The sequence below is a fragment of the Lissotriton helveticus genome, chromosome 5_1 (genome assembly GCF_964261635.1).
Source record: "Lissotriton helveticus chromosome 5_1, aLisHel1.1, whole genome shotgun sequence".
Lineage (NCBI taxonomy): Eukaryota > Metazoa > Chordata > Amphibia > Caudata > Salamandridae > Lissotriton > Lissotriton helveticus.
In genome coordinates, this window is record NC_136065.1 from 78,839,465 (window position 1) to 78,858,579 (window position 19,115).

Sequence of the window (19,115 nt, forward strand, 5' to 3'; positions counted from 1 at the left end):
GAGTTAGGAGACTGGTTAGACATCTTGTCCTATTCTAGGATAAGAGGCTGTGAGTTATCAGGTGAGGTATGTCACACTGTGGCTTAGAGCAGGAGCCTGTGTGTTATCAGGTGAGGCACGCCTCGTCCCAGTAGTAATAGGAGGGTTTCAGCAGCGGAGAGAGGTGTGTTTCTCTTGCGTCATCAAAAATGACTAGAGTCAGACATTTTGTGGAGTCGGATATGTCTCCACTGCTCGTAGGGGGTTGTGCTACTGTACGTGTCACTAGTATACAGGTAGAAGGTTTGGCTTCTGTGATGGGACACCAGTCCTGGTAGTGTTGTGCTCTTGTATTGTGTCACTGGTACTGGCAGAGGGTTGCACTTCTTAGCTCTCTCCTTGGAAGATGGTTGTGTCCTTGTATCACCAGTGTTAATAAGGAATGTGTTCCTGTGTTGTGCAAAACTGTAATGTTATAGCTCCCTGAAGCCCAGAACAGTACCTGTTTGGTGACCTGGAAAGGCGTGCCAAGCGTGCCCTCATAACCGAGATGACACTACTTCTCTTGTCCTGGGTTAGCCACCTGAAGTGGCGGTGGCAGCGTATTAAGTTTATTGGCTCATTAGTTATGACCAGACCTCTTTCCTGTGTCGGATGAAAGTACAGTCTACTGTACTGCTATGTTGTGAGCCCCAGGCCCTTGCACTAACCTTCCGTGTGCATGTCCAGTGCATGTAGGTACGGTGGATGTGCAGCACATGTGTGGTAATAGGAATCTCCAGGCCCAACTCATGAGGTCGCACACTGTGGCGCACACACTGCAGACATAACCTAAACCTCATGTCGCTAAGTACGCATACCCACCCGATCATGATCAGACCTGGGCACAAGATAGATAATCGTCAAAGATGAATGGTAAATTACGGACAGTTGTTTTTGTTAATGTTAACAATGCTTATGGTGATATATTTGCACAATTAATATGATCTTGAGTTCCCGATGAGACATAGACAACGAACCACAATTAAATAGTATGTGTAATGCTATTATATCCTTGTATCCCATCAATGTTCTATGTATACCTGTATGAAAGATATTATGTACACTCACTATGGTCAAGGATCTATCTACAAACCTCTGAAAAATCAATAAATAATATTTAAAAAAAAATGTGTACTAGTTATCCTGGGACATTCCAGTCAGCTATAGCCTATCCCTGTGAGAGGTCTAATGAAGGCATAAAAAATGACACGTCAAACTATTGACGATTAATGAGACTGTTGCAGGAAATCGTTGCAGTGAGAATTGAGCAGAACAGAAAATGCCCAAGGTCAGTGGCTGATGCTGATCTGTGCCCAAGTAATTTTTAGATTTAGAAATGCATATGTCCTGAACAAGGGAATGTACATGTCCCGAAACGTGTTAAGATTAGAGTGCATTTGGTTTAGATGAACTATTCGTGGGCTAAAACTCATCTACACAATGTTGGATCTTCCATGTTCACTTTATCACTTAGATGAACTCTGTTGGGTGTTCTGTGGTTCAATGATGTATATACAATACTGTAACATGATTACATTGCTAAAACCTTTCTCCGATTTCATCCCCAAAATCCAGGTGCAATGACTCCTGTCAGAATATTTGTCTGGTGGGGACCATGACCCAGTCTGTAGTGTGACTCATCAGCGCCTGTGTCTTGAACTTTAAGAGGCCACACAAAGACATGGGCACAGATATATACGGAGACACAGCACTCACTGCAGCCACTCACCCTCAGGCTTTTATATTGTTCCTCTTCCTTGAGTCTGGACTCCAGAAAATATCCCTCCTGTTTCTTCAGGACAAGCAGCCACTCTTGAAGTTTCACCTGTAGGGATGAGAGTGCAAGAAATAAGTGGATATGGAGAGTGCAAGAAATAAGTGGATGTAGAGTGTGGTCTTAATTACAAAAGAAGACACTACAGTGCCTGCCACAAGTGCTCAGACTGTACGTACCAGCCACACATTAGTATTGCTAGCACCAGCCACACATATCAGGATTGTGAGCACCAGCCCCAAGTATCACAAACAATGAGGTCCCTTTTTTGCACCGGTTCTTGCCTAGAAGGATCAGAATCCCTGGTCCATGGAAACAAGCTTCATCACTGGCACTTACTGTGACTTGACATTGTGCACACTTTATGCCTAAAGCATGGAAACAGATAGACTTGACACTAAAGAAGAAACGTTGCCCCAGAGACATTATCAAAAATTTCCAAACAACACAGAACCAAGTGGAAATATCAAAGCAAACACGTCTTATAAGTGCAATAACCGTGTATGGAGCCCTGACACAGCCACACTCCAAGTAATCGACAACACCCTCCTCCTCAACGACTAGAACGACCCCGGACCTCCTGGACCTCTCTGCAGCCTTCGCCATAGGCGACCAGCTGGCCCTGATCAATGCACAAAAAACATGATGGGATTCTAAGACACTGTCTTGAAAATGGTTCACATCCTTCCTCTCTTAGTGGCACCAGTTCATGCAAATAGGTTTCACAAGATCACCAACATTCCCCGTCTCCAGCAGAGTGCCTCAGGGCTCCATCCTTTCTCTCATCATCTTTAACCTCTCCATGGGATCTCTGGATCCATCCTTACAGACAGCAGCATCAAGATCCATCAATATGCAGATGATGCTCAACTCTACCTTAAATCTCCTCACCCAATGACATACTCATATCTGCCCTGATCTCATCCAGTCTTGGATGTCAACTAATGTATTAAAGTTAAACCCCACAAAGACTGAACTCTTCTTGTCTGCCACCGGCTCAGAACAGCCACAGACTTAAGCCTGGGTCTCCAACATAACCCATCGGGCTTCAAGCAACACACTGAATGAATGACAAAGAATGACAAGAAAGCTTGAATGAATGACAAAGAATGACAAGAACGCTTGATTCCAATGTTCTCTCTTGAAGAGGTGGTTTCTCCTGGAAGATGACTTCAGAACAAACGTACGAGGCCTCTCCCATGGGGGTGGGGACAAGGCCCTGGACAATGGTCTCCCCAACACCACCCTGCACCCCTGAAAGGCAGCATACATGATGGAAAGAACCCAGCGGCAGACCAGAGAGTTGACCCAGCAAGCAGGTAAAGTGCACAGTGCAGAATATATTGATTTTTAAAAGCCTCGAGGAGATCACACAATGAAAATGAGCTTAAACACGTTCCCACTGGCTGCCCAGAAAAGTCCACTCTGTATTGGTATCAAAAAGGCTTATGAGGAGGTTGGGGGGCTTGTCCTGATCACCCAGAGCCAAGGTTAGTGTTCTGCAATTTGAGGTGAGGATGATGAAGACTCTGAGCTTCCCCAGGCCAGGAGCCTGTGATCGCAGCCCAGCCCGACGGTCATTCATCCTGTGAGGGGTCCCCAAAGCCAGCGAGCTTCAAGCAGCCAAAGCTACAGGAGATCTTCACCCTGTGCCCAATGATGATGTAAGTCCAGCGCCTGGACCCTGCACTTCCCTGTGTGTCTGATGAACCCTGCACTGCACAGATGCCATCGTGACCCTGTGCGCTTCACAGTGCATTGCTGCAGCCATTCTTCTGCACCTTCTGCCGCGTCTGATACACATCTGAGCTCCTGTGCTACACACTGCATTGCTGCACCTCTTCTGCTGTGTTCCATGATCATGTGAGCCCGTGTGTCACACACTGTATTGTCTCATCAAGTCTTCTGACACCGACAACTCACACTGCACTGCCACATGGAATCCTTTGAGTATAGTGCAAGGTCCCAAAATACCCACACACATCCCTTCTGATCCTCTGCAGCTGCCTCTGTTGCTCACAGTGTACGGCCTGTGATCTCAGCGCTCTGACAGACACACTTTGTGCTCTTTTGCAGGTTCTCATAAAGCCCTCATGGAGTGTGTTCACTTACAATCTGTAAACACCAACAAACATACCTTGTATTTTTCAGCAGCCTTCTCGGACACAAAACACCCCTTAATATACATGGCATCCTCTTAAAGAATTAACAAGGGTATTCACTTGTGAATCGTGAACCTCCACAAACATACCTTGTGCTCCTCTGCAGCTTTTTCTTTTTAGGTCTCGCTATAGCCATTGCGTTAGCAATGCCTTGCGAGAGTATAGTAAGGGCTCCCAAAAATACTCCCAAAGTCTGCAGGTGGATCGGGCGCAGTGCATGTGCGCCGGGCGCGTGCACCATTTGTCCACCTGCAGACTTTGGGAGGAGTTTTGCGGCCACTTTGATGTTCCCAGCCAGCTCACGCGCGCCTCTGCTGCCATATGGACACGCATTCAGATTACCATACTTCAGGACACTCCCTCACATCCCCCTTATGCTCTGCGTCCCAGACACACACACACAGCCGCACCCATGAACTTCACAGCTCTTTACAACAGAATTGACTTTGTAACTTTTTTATTACTCATTGTTTAAGCACCTACATCTCCACTCGACATATGCTCCCTCGCCAATGTCCCTGCCACCCTTCCTTTGATCTCCGCTTTTCTTTTAACTTTCGGCGTGAGTTCTCACAGGCTCCTCTCTGCCCCCTTCCTTTAATGGCCCTCCCAAAGCAAAGAGCGCGCATCGCTTGTTGTTTGTGTCACCAGCATCCTTTTCCCATTCTTGTGGACTGCTCTCATTTTGGGGGGCGTGTGGCGTGTACCTCTTTACTGAAGATTGCCTCCTGTTCCTCCGCCTGCAGCATGTTGTTTGCACCTCACTCATCCTGTAAGTAATGTCCCCCCTTTTCTCTTACATGTGTCCTAGCCCACTCTCCTGTTTTATGTGGCTTGCTCCCTATCCTGGAACTCTTGACCTGCCCCCTCTCCCGGAGTACGAGATGTGCACACTTCTGTTGCATGCGCCCTGCAGCCCTCTTTCTCGTACATGTGGATGCTCCCGTCTGGCGGTGGCAGAGAGAGGGGGCAGCGCTGACAGGCCGCAGCTTCCTAGCTTTTTTGAAGTGCCGCAGAACCGGTTTCTAAACCCAAACAATCCTTGACAACAACTGACGGAGCAACCGGCAGCTCTGTTGTGTAAACACAACTATTGTTGCGTGAAGGGGCCAGGCCCCTCTGAACGTTGGGCACCACCACACCCACCACCACCGCATCCACCACCAACCGCGTCCACCACGTCCACCACCACCACCACCATGATCACCACCAAATCCACCACCACACCCACCACCACGTCCACCAACACCACGTCCACAATTACCACCTCCACCACCACCTTCACCACCACTACATCCACCACCACTACGTCCACCACCACTACGTCCACCACCACCACGTCCACCACTACCACGTCCCCCACCACCACCCCCACCTCCACCACCCACCACTACCCACCACTACCATGTCCATCACCACATCCACCACCATGTCCTCGACAACCACCACGTCCACTACATCCACCACCACTACGTCCACCACCACCACCACATCCACCACCAAAGCATCCACCACCACCATGTCCACCACCACCATGTCCACCACTACCATGTCCACCACCACCATGTCCACCACCACCATGTCCACCACCACGTCCACCACCACCACGTCCACAATCACCACCTCCACCACCAGCACCACCTCCACCACCACCACATGCACCACATCCACCACAACTACATCCACCACCACTACGTCCACCACCACCATGTCCACCTCCACCACCACCACCACCACCACCCACCACCACCACCATGTCCACCACCACGTCCACCACCACTACCACCACCAGCACATCCACAACTACCACATCCACCACCAACACGTCTGTAGTACTGAAAACTCTGGACTTGTGTAACAATTCTGAACTCGAGAATAAAAACTTAGTCGAAACATGACGAATTTGGTGTCAAAAGACCGAGAATGACGAGTACATTATGTACAAGCATTTTCGTCGCATTCGAGTGACGATTTCACCTCGAAATCGTCATTTGCGCCCTGAACCCTTGGCTTCCATTTTGTATGCGGCAGCCATTTTGTGTGTTGCCCTTCACATAGGCTCAATTCGATATCAAAAGGACACGTACTCCTTGATTGACTTTCCTGTGACCTAGGCAAGTTGGAACCATTTCCCCAGGCCGAACCTGTTCGGTCAGTTCTTCTCCCAGTGGCAGTATGAGATAGCATCAAGGCATAACAGGTCATAAACCCTTTTCATCACACACACACCCTGCCGAATCTTGCCCACACCTGGCGCCGCTCTTTTCTCTTGCTTGTTTTATGATGGGGAGAGTGCTCTTTTTATTGGGGGTACACCAGTATCTGATGGAAATGCCGGACTTTGCCGGGTAATTTATTTGTGGGCTGGACAACCGAAATGTGAGCTTGTCATCATAACTCTGTTTCTTTCTTTGTGCTAGAGATATGTGAATAGTATACTGTAAATTTAGGAATGTTTGCCTGGAGCTATAAGAAGAGAAGCCTGACTTCGTGAATTTGAGCAGTCTCCTGAGAACCTACATCCCGTGTTGTTGTACTTCTAGGACCTGTTACTTGGCAGCCAATAAATTCGATCTTTGACTTCACCTAGAAGATTCTTGGGGGCATATTATCAAGGGGGTTTATCTCCGCTTTTTTGGCTTTAAAAGCCAAGAAAGCGGAGATAAAATGATCTCCCTATTACCTAGCTGTCGCTAACACCAGTTAGCGACAGCTAGTAGGAGATAGCGACCATCTTGGCCCCCACTTTGCATTTCAGTGATATTTATCACTAATGACATGCAAAGTGGGCGTGCCAAGATGTTAGCGACTGGAAACAGTCGCTAACATCGCTATCTCCTATTACCAACTTTTGGAGATATTCGCGCTTAGCGCGAATATCTCCAAAAGCTAACACCTGCCCTGAGCAGTTCTTAGCCTTGTTATCCAATGGGAGGTGGATAACATGGCTAAGAGCATTAGCTCGGTAATGCATGAATATCGCTGACTTTTCAGTGATATTCATGCATTGCGGCCGTTTTTTATCGCATTTGCGATAAACCTTGGTAATACCAAGGTTTATCTGCGATAAAAATCGCCTCAGCTTAGAGGTAAATGTTTGTCTCTAACCAAGCAACAGCGATAATTATCGCTATTGCTTGATAATATGCCCCTGAGTTTCTGTGGTCTGAATCAGGAAAGGACTCGAGGTCTCTGGGTGCTGCCCCTGGCACCACTGGGTTACCGGATCAGTACCGGTTCCGAAAAACCCAGTACCTCAGTTTGGCGCCCAACGTGGGGCGATACCAGCGGTACCGGTCCAGCCAGAAGGTTCGTGAGGAGCTTCGTGGGAAAATTCTGGAGGAAGGCCTGCCACTTCATCGACCCCTGCATGTCGACGTGGTCCGAAAGTCTTTGCTGCGAGGTTCCTCGCTTCCCGACGGCTACGAAGGTCTGCTGCCCTGGCTATCGCCCTGATTTGGATCCTTGAAGTTTGGTAGAGCGAAACGCTAAGACGAGTCTTCAAGTGACGTCATCGATATTTCAGTTAAGTATAAGTGGAGCGTCTCCCAGTCCTTAGTTGGTCTTAGTTTGGGTATCCCTCGGGATCGTTTTGTTGGTACTTGCAAGCACCAAAACCGTGGGACTCGTGTATTCACGAGAATATCGTATTCTCGTAATCCCTCGAAGTTTGGAAGCTAGACTAGAGAGCGAAGATGCCTGGTCTTAGCAGACTTGGAAATTTGTTTTGTCTTGGTTGTAATAATAGGGACTCCCGATTGGAGGACTCATGTCCGGTTCCTCCGATTGGAACTCCAACATAAGAATTATATGTGAAACATGGCGTAGGCCCCATCACATACAATGAAGTGTGGATCAGATACACCAGAAACGATGGTGTTTTAAAATGGCCCCAATACGGTAGCTTTGACACTGAAATCCTAGATAACCTCGAGGTCAAACTCTTCAAAAAGAAAGCCCGGCCGGCAATGTTTGACTCTTTCCGCCTATGGCGTAAGGAGGCCAACCAGAAAGAAATTAAATTAGAGAAGAAAAATAAGAGAGAAAGAGGTATTTCAATAATGCAAGCCGCTATGCGGTATAAAGATAATGAAGAAGAGCAGATGAGTGAGCAGTTGCACAGGCAACGTAAAATGGTAATAGATAAATGTTATCCAGTTTTGCCGCGTCTTCAGCAAGATGCAGCAAAAGAGCTTGAAAGAGATCCATTAATATCGCATTTGTTAAGTTCGCCACCCCCCTATGCACAAAACGCTACGGCACCTCCGCAACCTTTAGTTGCACAACCAGTGATTGCATTGCCTCTTGCTCCTCCGCAGCAACCACCAGCTATTCTTCAGCTGGCTCCTACTCTGTCGGTACAGCCTCCTCAAGGCCCACCGATCACATCTGTTTCACCTGTGCTTTCTACGACTTTGCCTAGTGCACCTTCTATTTCTCCTAAGGCTCCCCCTGCTATTGACTCTGCTTCTACTTTATCTCACCCTATTTTTCTGCCCGTTCTTCCGTCAGTTTCCCCTTCCGTTCGACAGAGAATGCCAACACTGTTACTAATCTTCTCCCACCTTTCTTAGGGTCGCCTAATACGACCCCTAACACGGAACGAAGACAGTTGCGGAGTCAACTGCCTGACTATCGAGAGAGAGATGTACTGAATCGTTTAGCGCGTAAATGGGTTATGGACACTGTAAGGTATGATGTGGAGTCTGTCATGGAAGTCTTCCATCAATGGGAAGCACCAAAGCAGAGATATGTTTTTGAACAAATGTGTGTCTTTCTCTGTGAAGATTTGGAAGACAACGATCAGGAATGCAACCCGCCCGAATTATGTCGTGTGCGGTTCGATTTCGCAGAGGGCCTGATCGTAGGTCCTAATGTTGAGAAAGCTGTTGAAATATTGTTGTCGTATCGGAGTAAGGGAGGCACCTCTAGCTCGCTATCTGAGCATAGCGCATCCAGTAGAAAGAGAACGCGACAGTACCCCATGAGAGAAGTTCCCCCACAGTGGAGGGAAGGAGACCTAACAGCTAACCCCCCTATTCAGCCTCATTTTCAGCATGTGTGGGCACATGTTCCTTGGAAGCGAGCTGAAGTTTTAGCCCTTAAGCAGACATTGCCTGATCCCCGCTAAAATCCCGCAGGGTATTACAAGGAGTTGTCACAGACTGCAGGTTCATGCATTATGAATTTAGCCGATATCGATATGTTGTTTGGGAACGTTGTTCCACAGCCTTTATGGGGAAAAATTCGTCATACAGATCACGATCAGGAATTAGGTGACTCATGGGCTAATAATGTTGATGCAGACGCCCTACAAATTGGTGGTGCTAAACCTGAACCTTTAAAAGCAGATCTCCCTGGTAGGATAATTGAGTACATGAAAACGATAATGCCTGCGATACGTGTAAATTGGGATAAGTTGTCTGCGTGTAAGCAGAAGAAAGAAGAGACGGTATCTGTTTTTTTCAGCAGGTTCGAAGAAACTTTTGTCGACCACAGTGGTCAAGATATGAGCACCGAAGGTGGTCAGCGATTGTTTGTTGATAAATTCGTGCACAATCTACTTCCAGAGTTGTGTAAAAAGTTAAAGGATTCAGAGAGTTCTTGGGCAGTTTCCTCTTCAGCACAGATATTGGCTACTGCACAATATTATGAAAATCGAGACAAAGACGAGAAAGATAGAGCAGAAAAGAAAACGAAAGAGTTGAAAACGAAGGTTTTGTTACAGCAAGCATATCCGCCACGTGGTAGTGGTGGCCAGAATAATGGTGGTCAGAGTAGCCATCAGAATAATTATCAGCAGCCCCAACAGTATCAGAGGAATTGGCAAAAAGTCGAGTATACTCAACCACGTGTCCCTGTAGGCCCAAATCAGTGTTCGTATTGCAAGGAAGAGGGTCATTTCAAATATAGTTGCCCTATTCTGTTACAGCGCGCAAATGGTGTTTCTGGCTCAAGAGGTAGAGGTGTTCAACAAGCACCTAGAGATAGAGGACGTGGGAATTTCCCCCAAAACGCTTGTTCCCTTCCGCCTCAAAATTCAATCAATAAGTTCGATCAACAGAATAACGCATCTGTTAGGACAGCTCAGTACTATGCTGATGATTACTATACAGAAGATGAGAATTGGGAAAGTAATGATTGCTAGGACAGCCATAGACAAAGAGAGGGAGTTGTTTCAGTTCCAGATGATCAGAGTGGACCATACGTTGAGGTGATTACATCAGGTGTGTCAGAACCTTTTCTCTTGGATACTGGTGCTACAAAGAGTTCTATTATGCACTACAAACTCCCTGGCGCACCTTTGTCTGGCGAAATGAATGTTTCTGTAGGTATTTCTGGCGCCCCGGTTACGAATCCGATTTCTAGCCCTATGTCCCTTTCTGTTGGTCCTTTTGAACTAGAAGCACCCCTTATAGTGACGACAAATTGTGGTGAAAACTTGTTGATATTGGATCTGTTAAAAAGATTGTATGCGACTTTGTACTCTTCTCCTCCGGGAGTACAAGTTACACTGGGTAAGAAAGTGGTTTCCTCAATGTATCTGTCAAGGGATAAACTTCCAACAGAATTATCGTTTCTTCCTGATATTATTTGGGCTTCTGGTCCTAATGATGTGGGCCTTTTGGAAATCCCACCATATGTTGTAACATTGAAAGCCAATGTTAGAATGCCACGCATTCCCCAATACAAAATCTCTGGTGAAGGCGAAAAAGCGTTGTTAGCGATCGTTTACGATCTGATTGGAAAAGATGTGATTGAAGAGACAAGAGGTAACGTTTGCAATAGTCCTGTTCTGCCTGTTTTGAAACTAACTGATCCCTCTCAGCCACCTGTGTACAGATTTGTGATTGATCTAAGAGAGGTCAATAAAATCGTTGTGCCACAATTTACAGTTGTCCCTGACGTTACCGCCCTATTAACCATGATTCCAGCTTCTGCAACATGGTTTTCGGTGATTGACTTGAAGAATGCTTTCTTCAGCATCCCGATTGCTGAGGACAGCAGGGATATTTTTTCCTTCAGTTTAGGAGGACGAAGCTTCCGCTTTAAACGCGCTCCTCAGGGCTACTGTGAAAGTCCATCAATATACAGTCAAGCTTTAAAGACACAGCTTGATACGATTGTTTTACCTGATGGTGCTACCATTGTACAGTACGTGGATGATTTTCTTGTCGCTGCAGATACCGGGGAAATATGTAAGAAAGCCACGTTGTCGCTGTTGAGTCATCTGTGTGATTTGCATCACAAGGTGTCACTTTCCAAACTACAATATTGTCGACATGAAGTGACCTACTTAGGTCATCTCTTATCGAAGGAGGGAAGGAAATTGACCCCAGAAAGAATTCAGGCAATAGCGAGATTAAGTGTGCCAAGAACACAGAGAGAAGTGCGTGCTTTCTTGGGCATTACATCGTACTGTAGACAGTGGATTCCAAATTTTTCGTTATTAGCCAAACCTTTGGTGGCATTAACGTGTAAAGATACACCCAATCCCGTTCCTTGGTCTGAAGAGTGTCAGAAAAGTTTTTCTGAATTGCGCACAGCATTATGTTCGGCTCCTGTGTTGGGTACCCCCAACTACAGTAAGCCCTTTACATTGTATGTCCACGAAAAAGAAGGCTGTGCATTGTCCGTATTGACACAATTATTTGGGGACAAGCAGCGTCCATGTGCATATTTTTCATCGACTTTGGACCCGGTAGCTAAAGCATTGCCAAGTTGTTTAAGAGCCACAGCGGCAGCAGCTGTTTCTATTCGACAGTCTGCTGGTCTAGTAATGAATAATACGCTAGTGGTGATGGTCCCACATGCGGTAGACACGTTGTTAAACAGAACCAAGACACAGCACTTAACTAGTGCTCGGTTGTCAGGTTACGAATTAACCTTATTAGCGAGTCATGTGCACATAAAAAGATGCAGGACTCTAAACCCAGCTACGTTGTTGCCAGTTGTAGAGGAACTAGATGCTTCAGAACAACAGGATTGTTTTCTTAAAACAGAAGAAGAAACGAAAGGGAGGGTAGACCTCCAGGACACTCCTCTTGCTGAATGTGATGGTACTTTATGGGTGGATGGTTCATGTTTCAAGCTCCCGAATGGTGACACGACTGCAGCATATGCTGTCACGACTTTGCACACAATTGTTGAAGCTGCACGTATTCCACATAATTCAGCTCAAGCAGCAGAATTGATTGCACTCACAAGAGCATGTGTGTTGTCAGAAGGAATGAAAGTGACTGTCTATACCGACAGCCAGTATGCATTTGGAGTGGCTCACAGTTTTGGACGATTGAGGAGAGAACGTGGGTTCCTGACTTCGCATGGAGCTAAGATTCAGCATGGTCAGTTGGTGAATGAGCTTCTTGAATCACTGACCTTGCCTCTGCAAGTGGCGATTGTGAAATGTAGTGCTCCCAAAAAGGTGACTGATGATGTTGGTCGTGGAAATGCATTTGCTGACGAAATCGCGAAAGAAACTGCACAGAATGTGATGAGCCGAATGCACGTTGCAGGCCCTGCAAGATCGGTTGGTGATGTTGGAATGTGTGAAGACACGATAGAGAGTGTGAAGTCCATTCAAGCTGAGGCTACAGAGGAAGAGTTGAACACGTGGAGAGAAAGTACGGGTAAAATGGATGCAAATGGTTGTTGGATTGAATTGTCAGAGCATCAGAGATGGTTGCTACCCGATGCGTATGTGCTTGCAGTGGTTACAATGGCTCATGGAATGGCTCACATCAGCGTGAAAGGGATTTGCACGTTGTTGGCTCCAGTATGGCAAAATTCGGGAATTCCCAAGTGTGCAGAGAATGTAGTCAAGAATTGCATGGTGTGTCTGAAACACAATCCTGGTAGGGGAACCCCAACTCCAGCAGGTCATTTTGCACCTCCTACGTATCCGTTCGAGGTTTTGCAACGAGATTTCATCCACATGGAGAGGAGCAACAACTTAAAATACGTACTCGTTGTTGTTTGTGCCTTCTCAAGATGGGTAGAAGCATATCCCCTAAAGGACAATACTGCCTTGTCCACAGCGAAAGCCCTTGTGAAAGAGTTCTTCTCTAGATTTGGAATGCCTAGAATGATCTGGACTGATAATGGAAGTGAGTTCGTGGGTCGTGTGATGAAGAATGTATGCAAAGGGCTAGGTATTCAATAGAAGTTCCACGCTGCAAATCACCCCCAATCAGCTGTATTAGTAGAATGTTACAATGGCACGCTTAAATTAAAACTAGCCACAATCCAAGCGAGCACAGGTCTTAAATGGCCTGATGCTCTACCCTTAGCACTCCTATCCACCAGAATGACTGTGCATTCGCGAGTGAAACTTAGCCCCTAGGAAATAGTCTTTGGCCGCCCGGCCAATATATGGGGAGTGCCAAGGCCCAAAAAGTTCAGCGAATTAGAACACCCTGTTTTGCTTGATTACCTGTATGAATTGACGGCTAAATTACGTGTTTTGCATCAACACCCTGCCTCCGGTCTCCGAAACTCCAGGACACCCCATTGATCCTGGGTTTTGGTAAAGAACTTCCAGCGGACCAAGAACGACCAGCCCAGGTGGACCGGACCGCACCTCGTCCTTCTCTCCACAAGATCAGCTGTTCGAGTGGAAGGGAAGAAGTACTGGATCCACGGGGTCCATTGTAAAAGGGTACCTTTACCCGTGCCGTATGACCAGTGGGTCCAGAAGGGTGTCGCCGACTCAGAAACGGAAACCGTGCCAAAGTTTCTGCCTTTCAGTGATGCACGAGTAAAAGGAACACTGACTGAACAAGAAAGTGAGAACATTTTGCAAGAAGCTGTGCCACCATCAAAACGATTGAACACTTTGGAGCCTGAACTCCTGTTTCAGGACCAGACAGTACCAGGAAAGACACGTTATAATTTGAGGCCGAGACCTATGGACTAATAAAAGCTTGTCTTTCTTCCCCAAGTACTATTTTTTAAAGCGCAGCTCTCCCATCTGAGAAACTTGCTCATTTTTATTTTTCGAACCGCCATCCGGGTTCCGCTGCTAGGGCCGCGATTGCCCAAAAGTCTTTGGGGTGCAGCTGACGACGTTAGGTCGGCAGTTCTGGTTGGTCAAAGGGAGTCACCCTAGACTGACAGAGGCACTCCTTAGCAGAATCAACCTCCCATCGCGGGCAGCTCTTTAGAGAGGATGGAGTTTTTCGAGATGGAGAGACCTGCCAAGGAAATTAACTTTAAACACAAAATATGTAGAACGATGACAAAGAAAAGTTTTTTGATAATGTGCATTTTCATGTTGTTCAGTGTTATGTTATTTTTTATAGGATATGTTTTATTCTCTTTTCATGTAACATTTGCACCCACTGCACCCCCTACACCTCCTCCTCCTATTGTTTCCTCTCATTCTTTCCACCCCCTTCCCGACCATGAATCCAATAGAAGGTTAGAGTTTATTAATGACTCCTTTGTCCAGCTCTTGCACCAACACCAACTTGTAATGAACACAACAAACTGTTGGGTGTGTGGCCTTATGCCTCACACAACGGATAAAGGTATCCCCTATCTGGTCCTGCCTTTCAGCCACAATGGTTCTGTGTGGGTATACAGAACAATGTTCATATATGCACGTGAAGTCCACCCCCTACGTTCTCTAAAAGATAATCCTAAAAATAGCGCTCTAGTTAAAGGTATAGTTGACATGATTAAGGAAGATATTTCTTATGAAGATACCCCGGACGATGAGATATTTGCATATGTAGGTTGGAACGTAACCGGATATGGAGCCACTTTGAGTGAGAAACAGCAAGCTAAGGGATCTTCCCCGATTTGGATTGTACCCCATCAGGGTCACCTGTGTCTGCAAGGTACTGGCAAGAATCCCAGAGCTCAGTTAGGGAAAAGTGTCTGTACAGAAACCTACGTTTTTGGGTCTCAGACTTCCCCTGCGTTTTTAGCAGCTAAGGGTACTTATTTCATCTGCTATGATAGAGCCTATACATGGTTGCCCCCTGACTTTGCGGGCACATGTTTTGTTTCGTTCCTGTTGCCTCCCACCTACACAGCAGCTGCGGATTACCACATGACAAGGGTAGTTAGAGGTGTCTTGAGTAAAGAAGACACTGCAGGTCAAGAGTTTGGGGACTTTGCAAAGGGTTTTCTGCCGTTCTGGGGACCAATGGTTAACAGCAGGAACATAAGGCAATTGACAAGGGTGGTTGAATCCACTGTAATTGAAACTGCTGGTGCCCTTAGTAACCCGACTGCTGAGCTCCAGTCGGATCGTCTTATGACCCTTCAGAACAGGGTCGCATTAGATGTCATACTTGCAGACCGGGATGGAGTATGTAGATTGATCCAATCGAGCTGCTGCGTTTTCATTCCAGATAACGCTCCGACAGTGTACCAGGCCATCTCCAAACTGCATAAAATTTCCGAATCTATTCATGTGGATAAAGGAGATTGGTCATTAATGGGATGGTTCTGGGAACTGATATCCGGCTGGGGATGGAAAATTCGGATGGTCATTGGGATGGTCTTAGCCATTCTTTTCCTGTTCTGTCTGTGTGTGCAGTGTGCTCCTGCAATATGTGGCCTCTGTGTCACATCATGTGTAAGGAAACCTGTATCAAGAGACGAGCTAAGTACTAGGATGATGTTACAGCAACATCTCAATGACTTTAGGAATATCGACCTGGACTCAGATTAGCATGAGATTAGGTTAAATTGCCTATGTGAGGGCAAAAGGAGGGTTTGTAGTACTGAAAACTCTGGACTCGTGTAACAATTCTGAACTCGAGAATAAAAACTTTGTCGAAACATGACGAATTTGGTGTCAAAAGACCGAGAATGACGAGTACATTAAGTACAAGCATTTTCGTCGCATTCGAGTGACGATTTCACCTCGAAATCGTCATTTGCACCCTGAACCCTTGGCTTCCATTTTGTATGCGGCAGCCATTTTGTGTGTTGCCCTTCACATAGGCTCAATTCGATATCAAAAGGACACGTACTCCTTGATTGACTTTCCTGTGACCTAGGCAAGTTGGAACCATTGCCCCAGGCCGAACCTGTTCGGTCAGTTCTTTTCCCAGTGGCCGAATGAGATAGCATCAAGGCATAACAGGTCATAAACCCTTTTCATCGCACACACACCCTGCCGAATCTTGCCCACACCTGGTGCCGCTCTTTTCTCTTGCTTGTTTTATGATGGGGAGAGTGCTCGTTTTATTGGGGGTACCCCAGTATCTGATGGAAATGTCGGACTTTGCCGGGTAATTTATTTGTGGGCTGGACAACCGAAATGTGAGCTTGTCATCATAACTCTGCTTCTTTCTTTGTGCTAGAGATATGTGAATAGTATACTGTAAATTTAGGAATGTTTGCCTGGAGCTTAATATTATGTATAAGAAGAGAAGCCTGACTTCGTGAATTTGAGCAGTCTCCTGAGAACCTACATCCCGTGTTGTTGTACTTCTAGGACCTGTTACTTGGCAGCCAATAAATTCGATCTTTGACTTCACCTAGAAGACTCTGAGTTTCTGTGGTCTGAATCAGGAAAGGACTCGAGGTCTGTGGGTGCTGCCCCTGGCACCACTGGGTTACCGGATCAGTACCGGTTCCGAAAAACCCAGTACCTCACGTCCACATCCACCACCACCACATCCACCACCACTACCATGTCCACCACCACCACCACCACCATGTCCACCACCACCACGTCCACCACCACCACGTCCACCTCCACCACCACCACCACACCCACCTCCACCACCATCACGTCCACCACCCACCACCACTACCATGTCCACCACCACAACCACCACCAACACGTCCATGACCACCACCACTACGTCCACCACCACCATGTCCACCACCACTACGTCCACCACCACCATGTCCACCACGACCGCCACGTCCACCACCACCACACCCACACCCACAACCACCACGTCCACCGCCACTACCACTACCACTACATCCACCACCACGTCCACCATCGCCACCCACTACCACTACATCCACCACCACGTCCACCATCGCCACGCCCACCACCACCACGTCCATCACCACCACGTCCACCACCACCACGTCCACCACCACCACGTCCACCACCATGTCCACCACCAGGCCACTTCACTCTATCTATCTGTCGGCCTCTCTCTATCCACCACCACTACGTCCACCACCACCACATCCACCACCACAGCATCCACCACCACCATGTCCACCACCACCACGTCCACCACCACCACGTCCACCACCACCACCTCCACCACCACCACATGCACCACATCCACCACAACTACATCCACCACCACTACGTCCACCACCACCATGTCCACCTCCACCACCACCACACCCACCTCCACCACCACCACCATGTCCACCACCACTACCACCACATCCACCACCAGCACTACCACATCCACCACCAACACGTCCACATCCACCACCACATCCACCACCACTACCATGTCCACCACCACCATGTCCACCACCACCACGTCCACCACCACCACGTCCACCACCATCACGTCCACCACCCACCACCACTACCATGTCCACCACCACAACCACCACCAACACGTCCATGACCACCACCACTACGTCCACCACCACCATGTCCACCACCACTACGTCCACCACCACCATGTCCACCACGACCGCCACGTCCACCACCACCACACCCACACCCACAACCACCACGTCCACCGCCACACCCATTACCACCACCACGTCCACCGCCACTACCACTACCACTACATCCACCACCACGTCCACCATCGCCACCCACTACCACTACATCCACCACCACGTCCACCATCGCCACGCCCACCACCACCACGTCCATCACCACCACGTCCACCACCACCACGTCCACCACCATGTCCACCACCAGGCCACTTCACTCTATCTATCTGTCGGCCTCTCTCTATCCACCACCACTACGTCCACCACCACCACATCCACCACCACAGCATCCACCACCACCATGTCCACCACCACCACGTCCACCACCACCACGTCCACCACCACCACCTCCACCACCACCACATGCACCACATCCACCACAACTACATCCACCACCACTACGTCCACCACCACCATGTCCACCTCCACCACCACCACACCCACCTCCACCACCACCACCACCATCATGTCCACCACCACTACCACCACATCCACCACCAGCACTACCACATCCACCACCAACACGTCCACATCCACCACCACATCCACCACCACTACCATGTCCACCACCACCATGTCCACCACCACCACGTCCACCACCACCACGTCCACCACCATCACGTCCACCACCCACCACCACTACCATGTCCACCACCACAACCACCACCAACACGTCCATGACCACCACCACTACGTCCACCACCACCATGTCCACCACCACTACGTCCACCACCACCACCACCACACCCACCTCCACCACCACCACCCACCACCACCACGTCCACCGCCACACCCATTACCACCACCATGTCCACCACCACCATGTCCACCTCCACCACCACCACACCCACCTCCACCACCACCACCCACCACCACCACGTCCACCACCCACCACCACCACCATGTCCACCACCACAACCACCACCAACACGTCCACGACCACCACCACCACTTCCACCACCACATCCACCACCACTACGTCCACCACCACCATGACCACCACGTCCACGTCCACCACCACCACACCCACCACCATCACGTCCACCACCACACCCATTACCACCACCACACCCACCACCACTACCACCACCACCACCACCACACCCACCACCACCACGTCCACCATCGCCACGCCCACCACCACCACGTCCACCACCACCACGTCCACCACCATGTCCACCACCACACCACCTCACTCTATCTATCGCCCTCACTCTATCTGTCGCCCTCACTATATCCATCTATCGCCCTCTATCTATCCATCTATCGCCCTCACTCTATCGCCCTCACTCTATCTATTCATCTATCGCCCTCACCCTATCCATCTATCGCCCTCACCCTATCCATCGCCCTCACTCCATCCATCGCCCTCACTCCATCCATCTATCGCCCTCACTCTATCCATCTATCGCCCTCACTCTATCCATCTATCGCCCTCACTCTATCCATCTATCGCCCTCACTCTATCCATCTATCGCCCTCACCCTATC

The 19,115-nt window shown here is 48.4% G+C and overlaps 1 protein-coding gene and 1 long non-coding RNA gene across 3 annotated transcripts in view; one reads left to right on the forward strand and one right to left on the reverse strand.

Annotated features, from left to right (window-relative positions):
- Positions 1-19,115, forward strand: part of LOC144754161 (uncharacterized) — a 638,643-nt gene that overhangs the window by 267,514 nt on the left and 352,014 nt on the right. The gene's annotated exons all lie outside the window — the stretch shown is intronic.
- The window catches only part of LOC144754153 (E3 ubiquitin-protein ligase TRIM39-like), a 91,412-nt gene that overhangs the window by 66,875 nt on the left and 5,422 nt on the right, over positions 1-19,115 (reverse strand). For both annotated transcript variants that reach the window (XM_078641734.1, XM_078641733.1), the window contains exon 2: positions 1,751-1,846. In XM_078641734.1, coding sequence (XP_078497860.1) covers positions 1,751-1,846 — 96 coding nt within the window. The remainder of the gene's footprint in view (positions 1-1,750; positions 1,847-19,115) is intronic.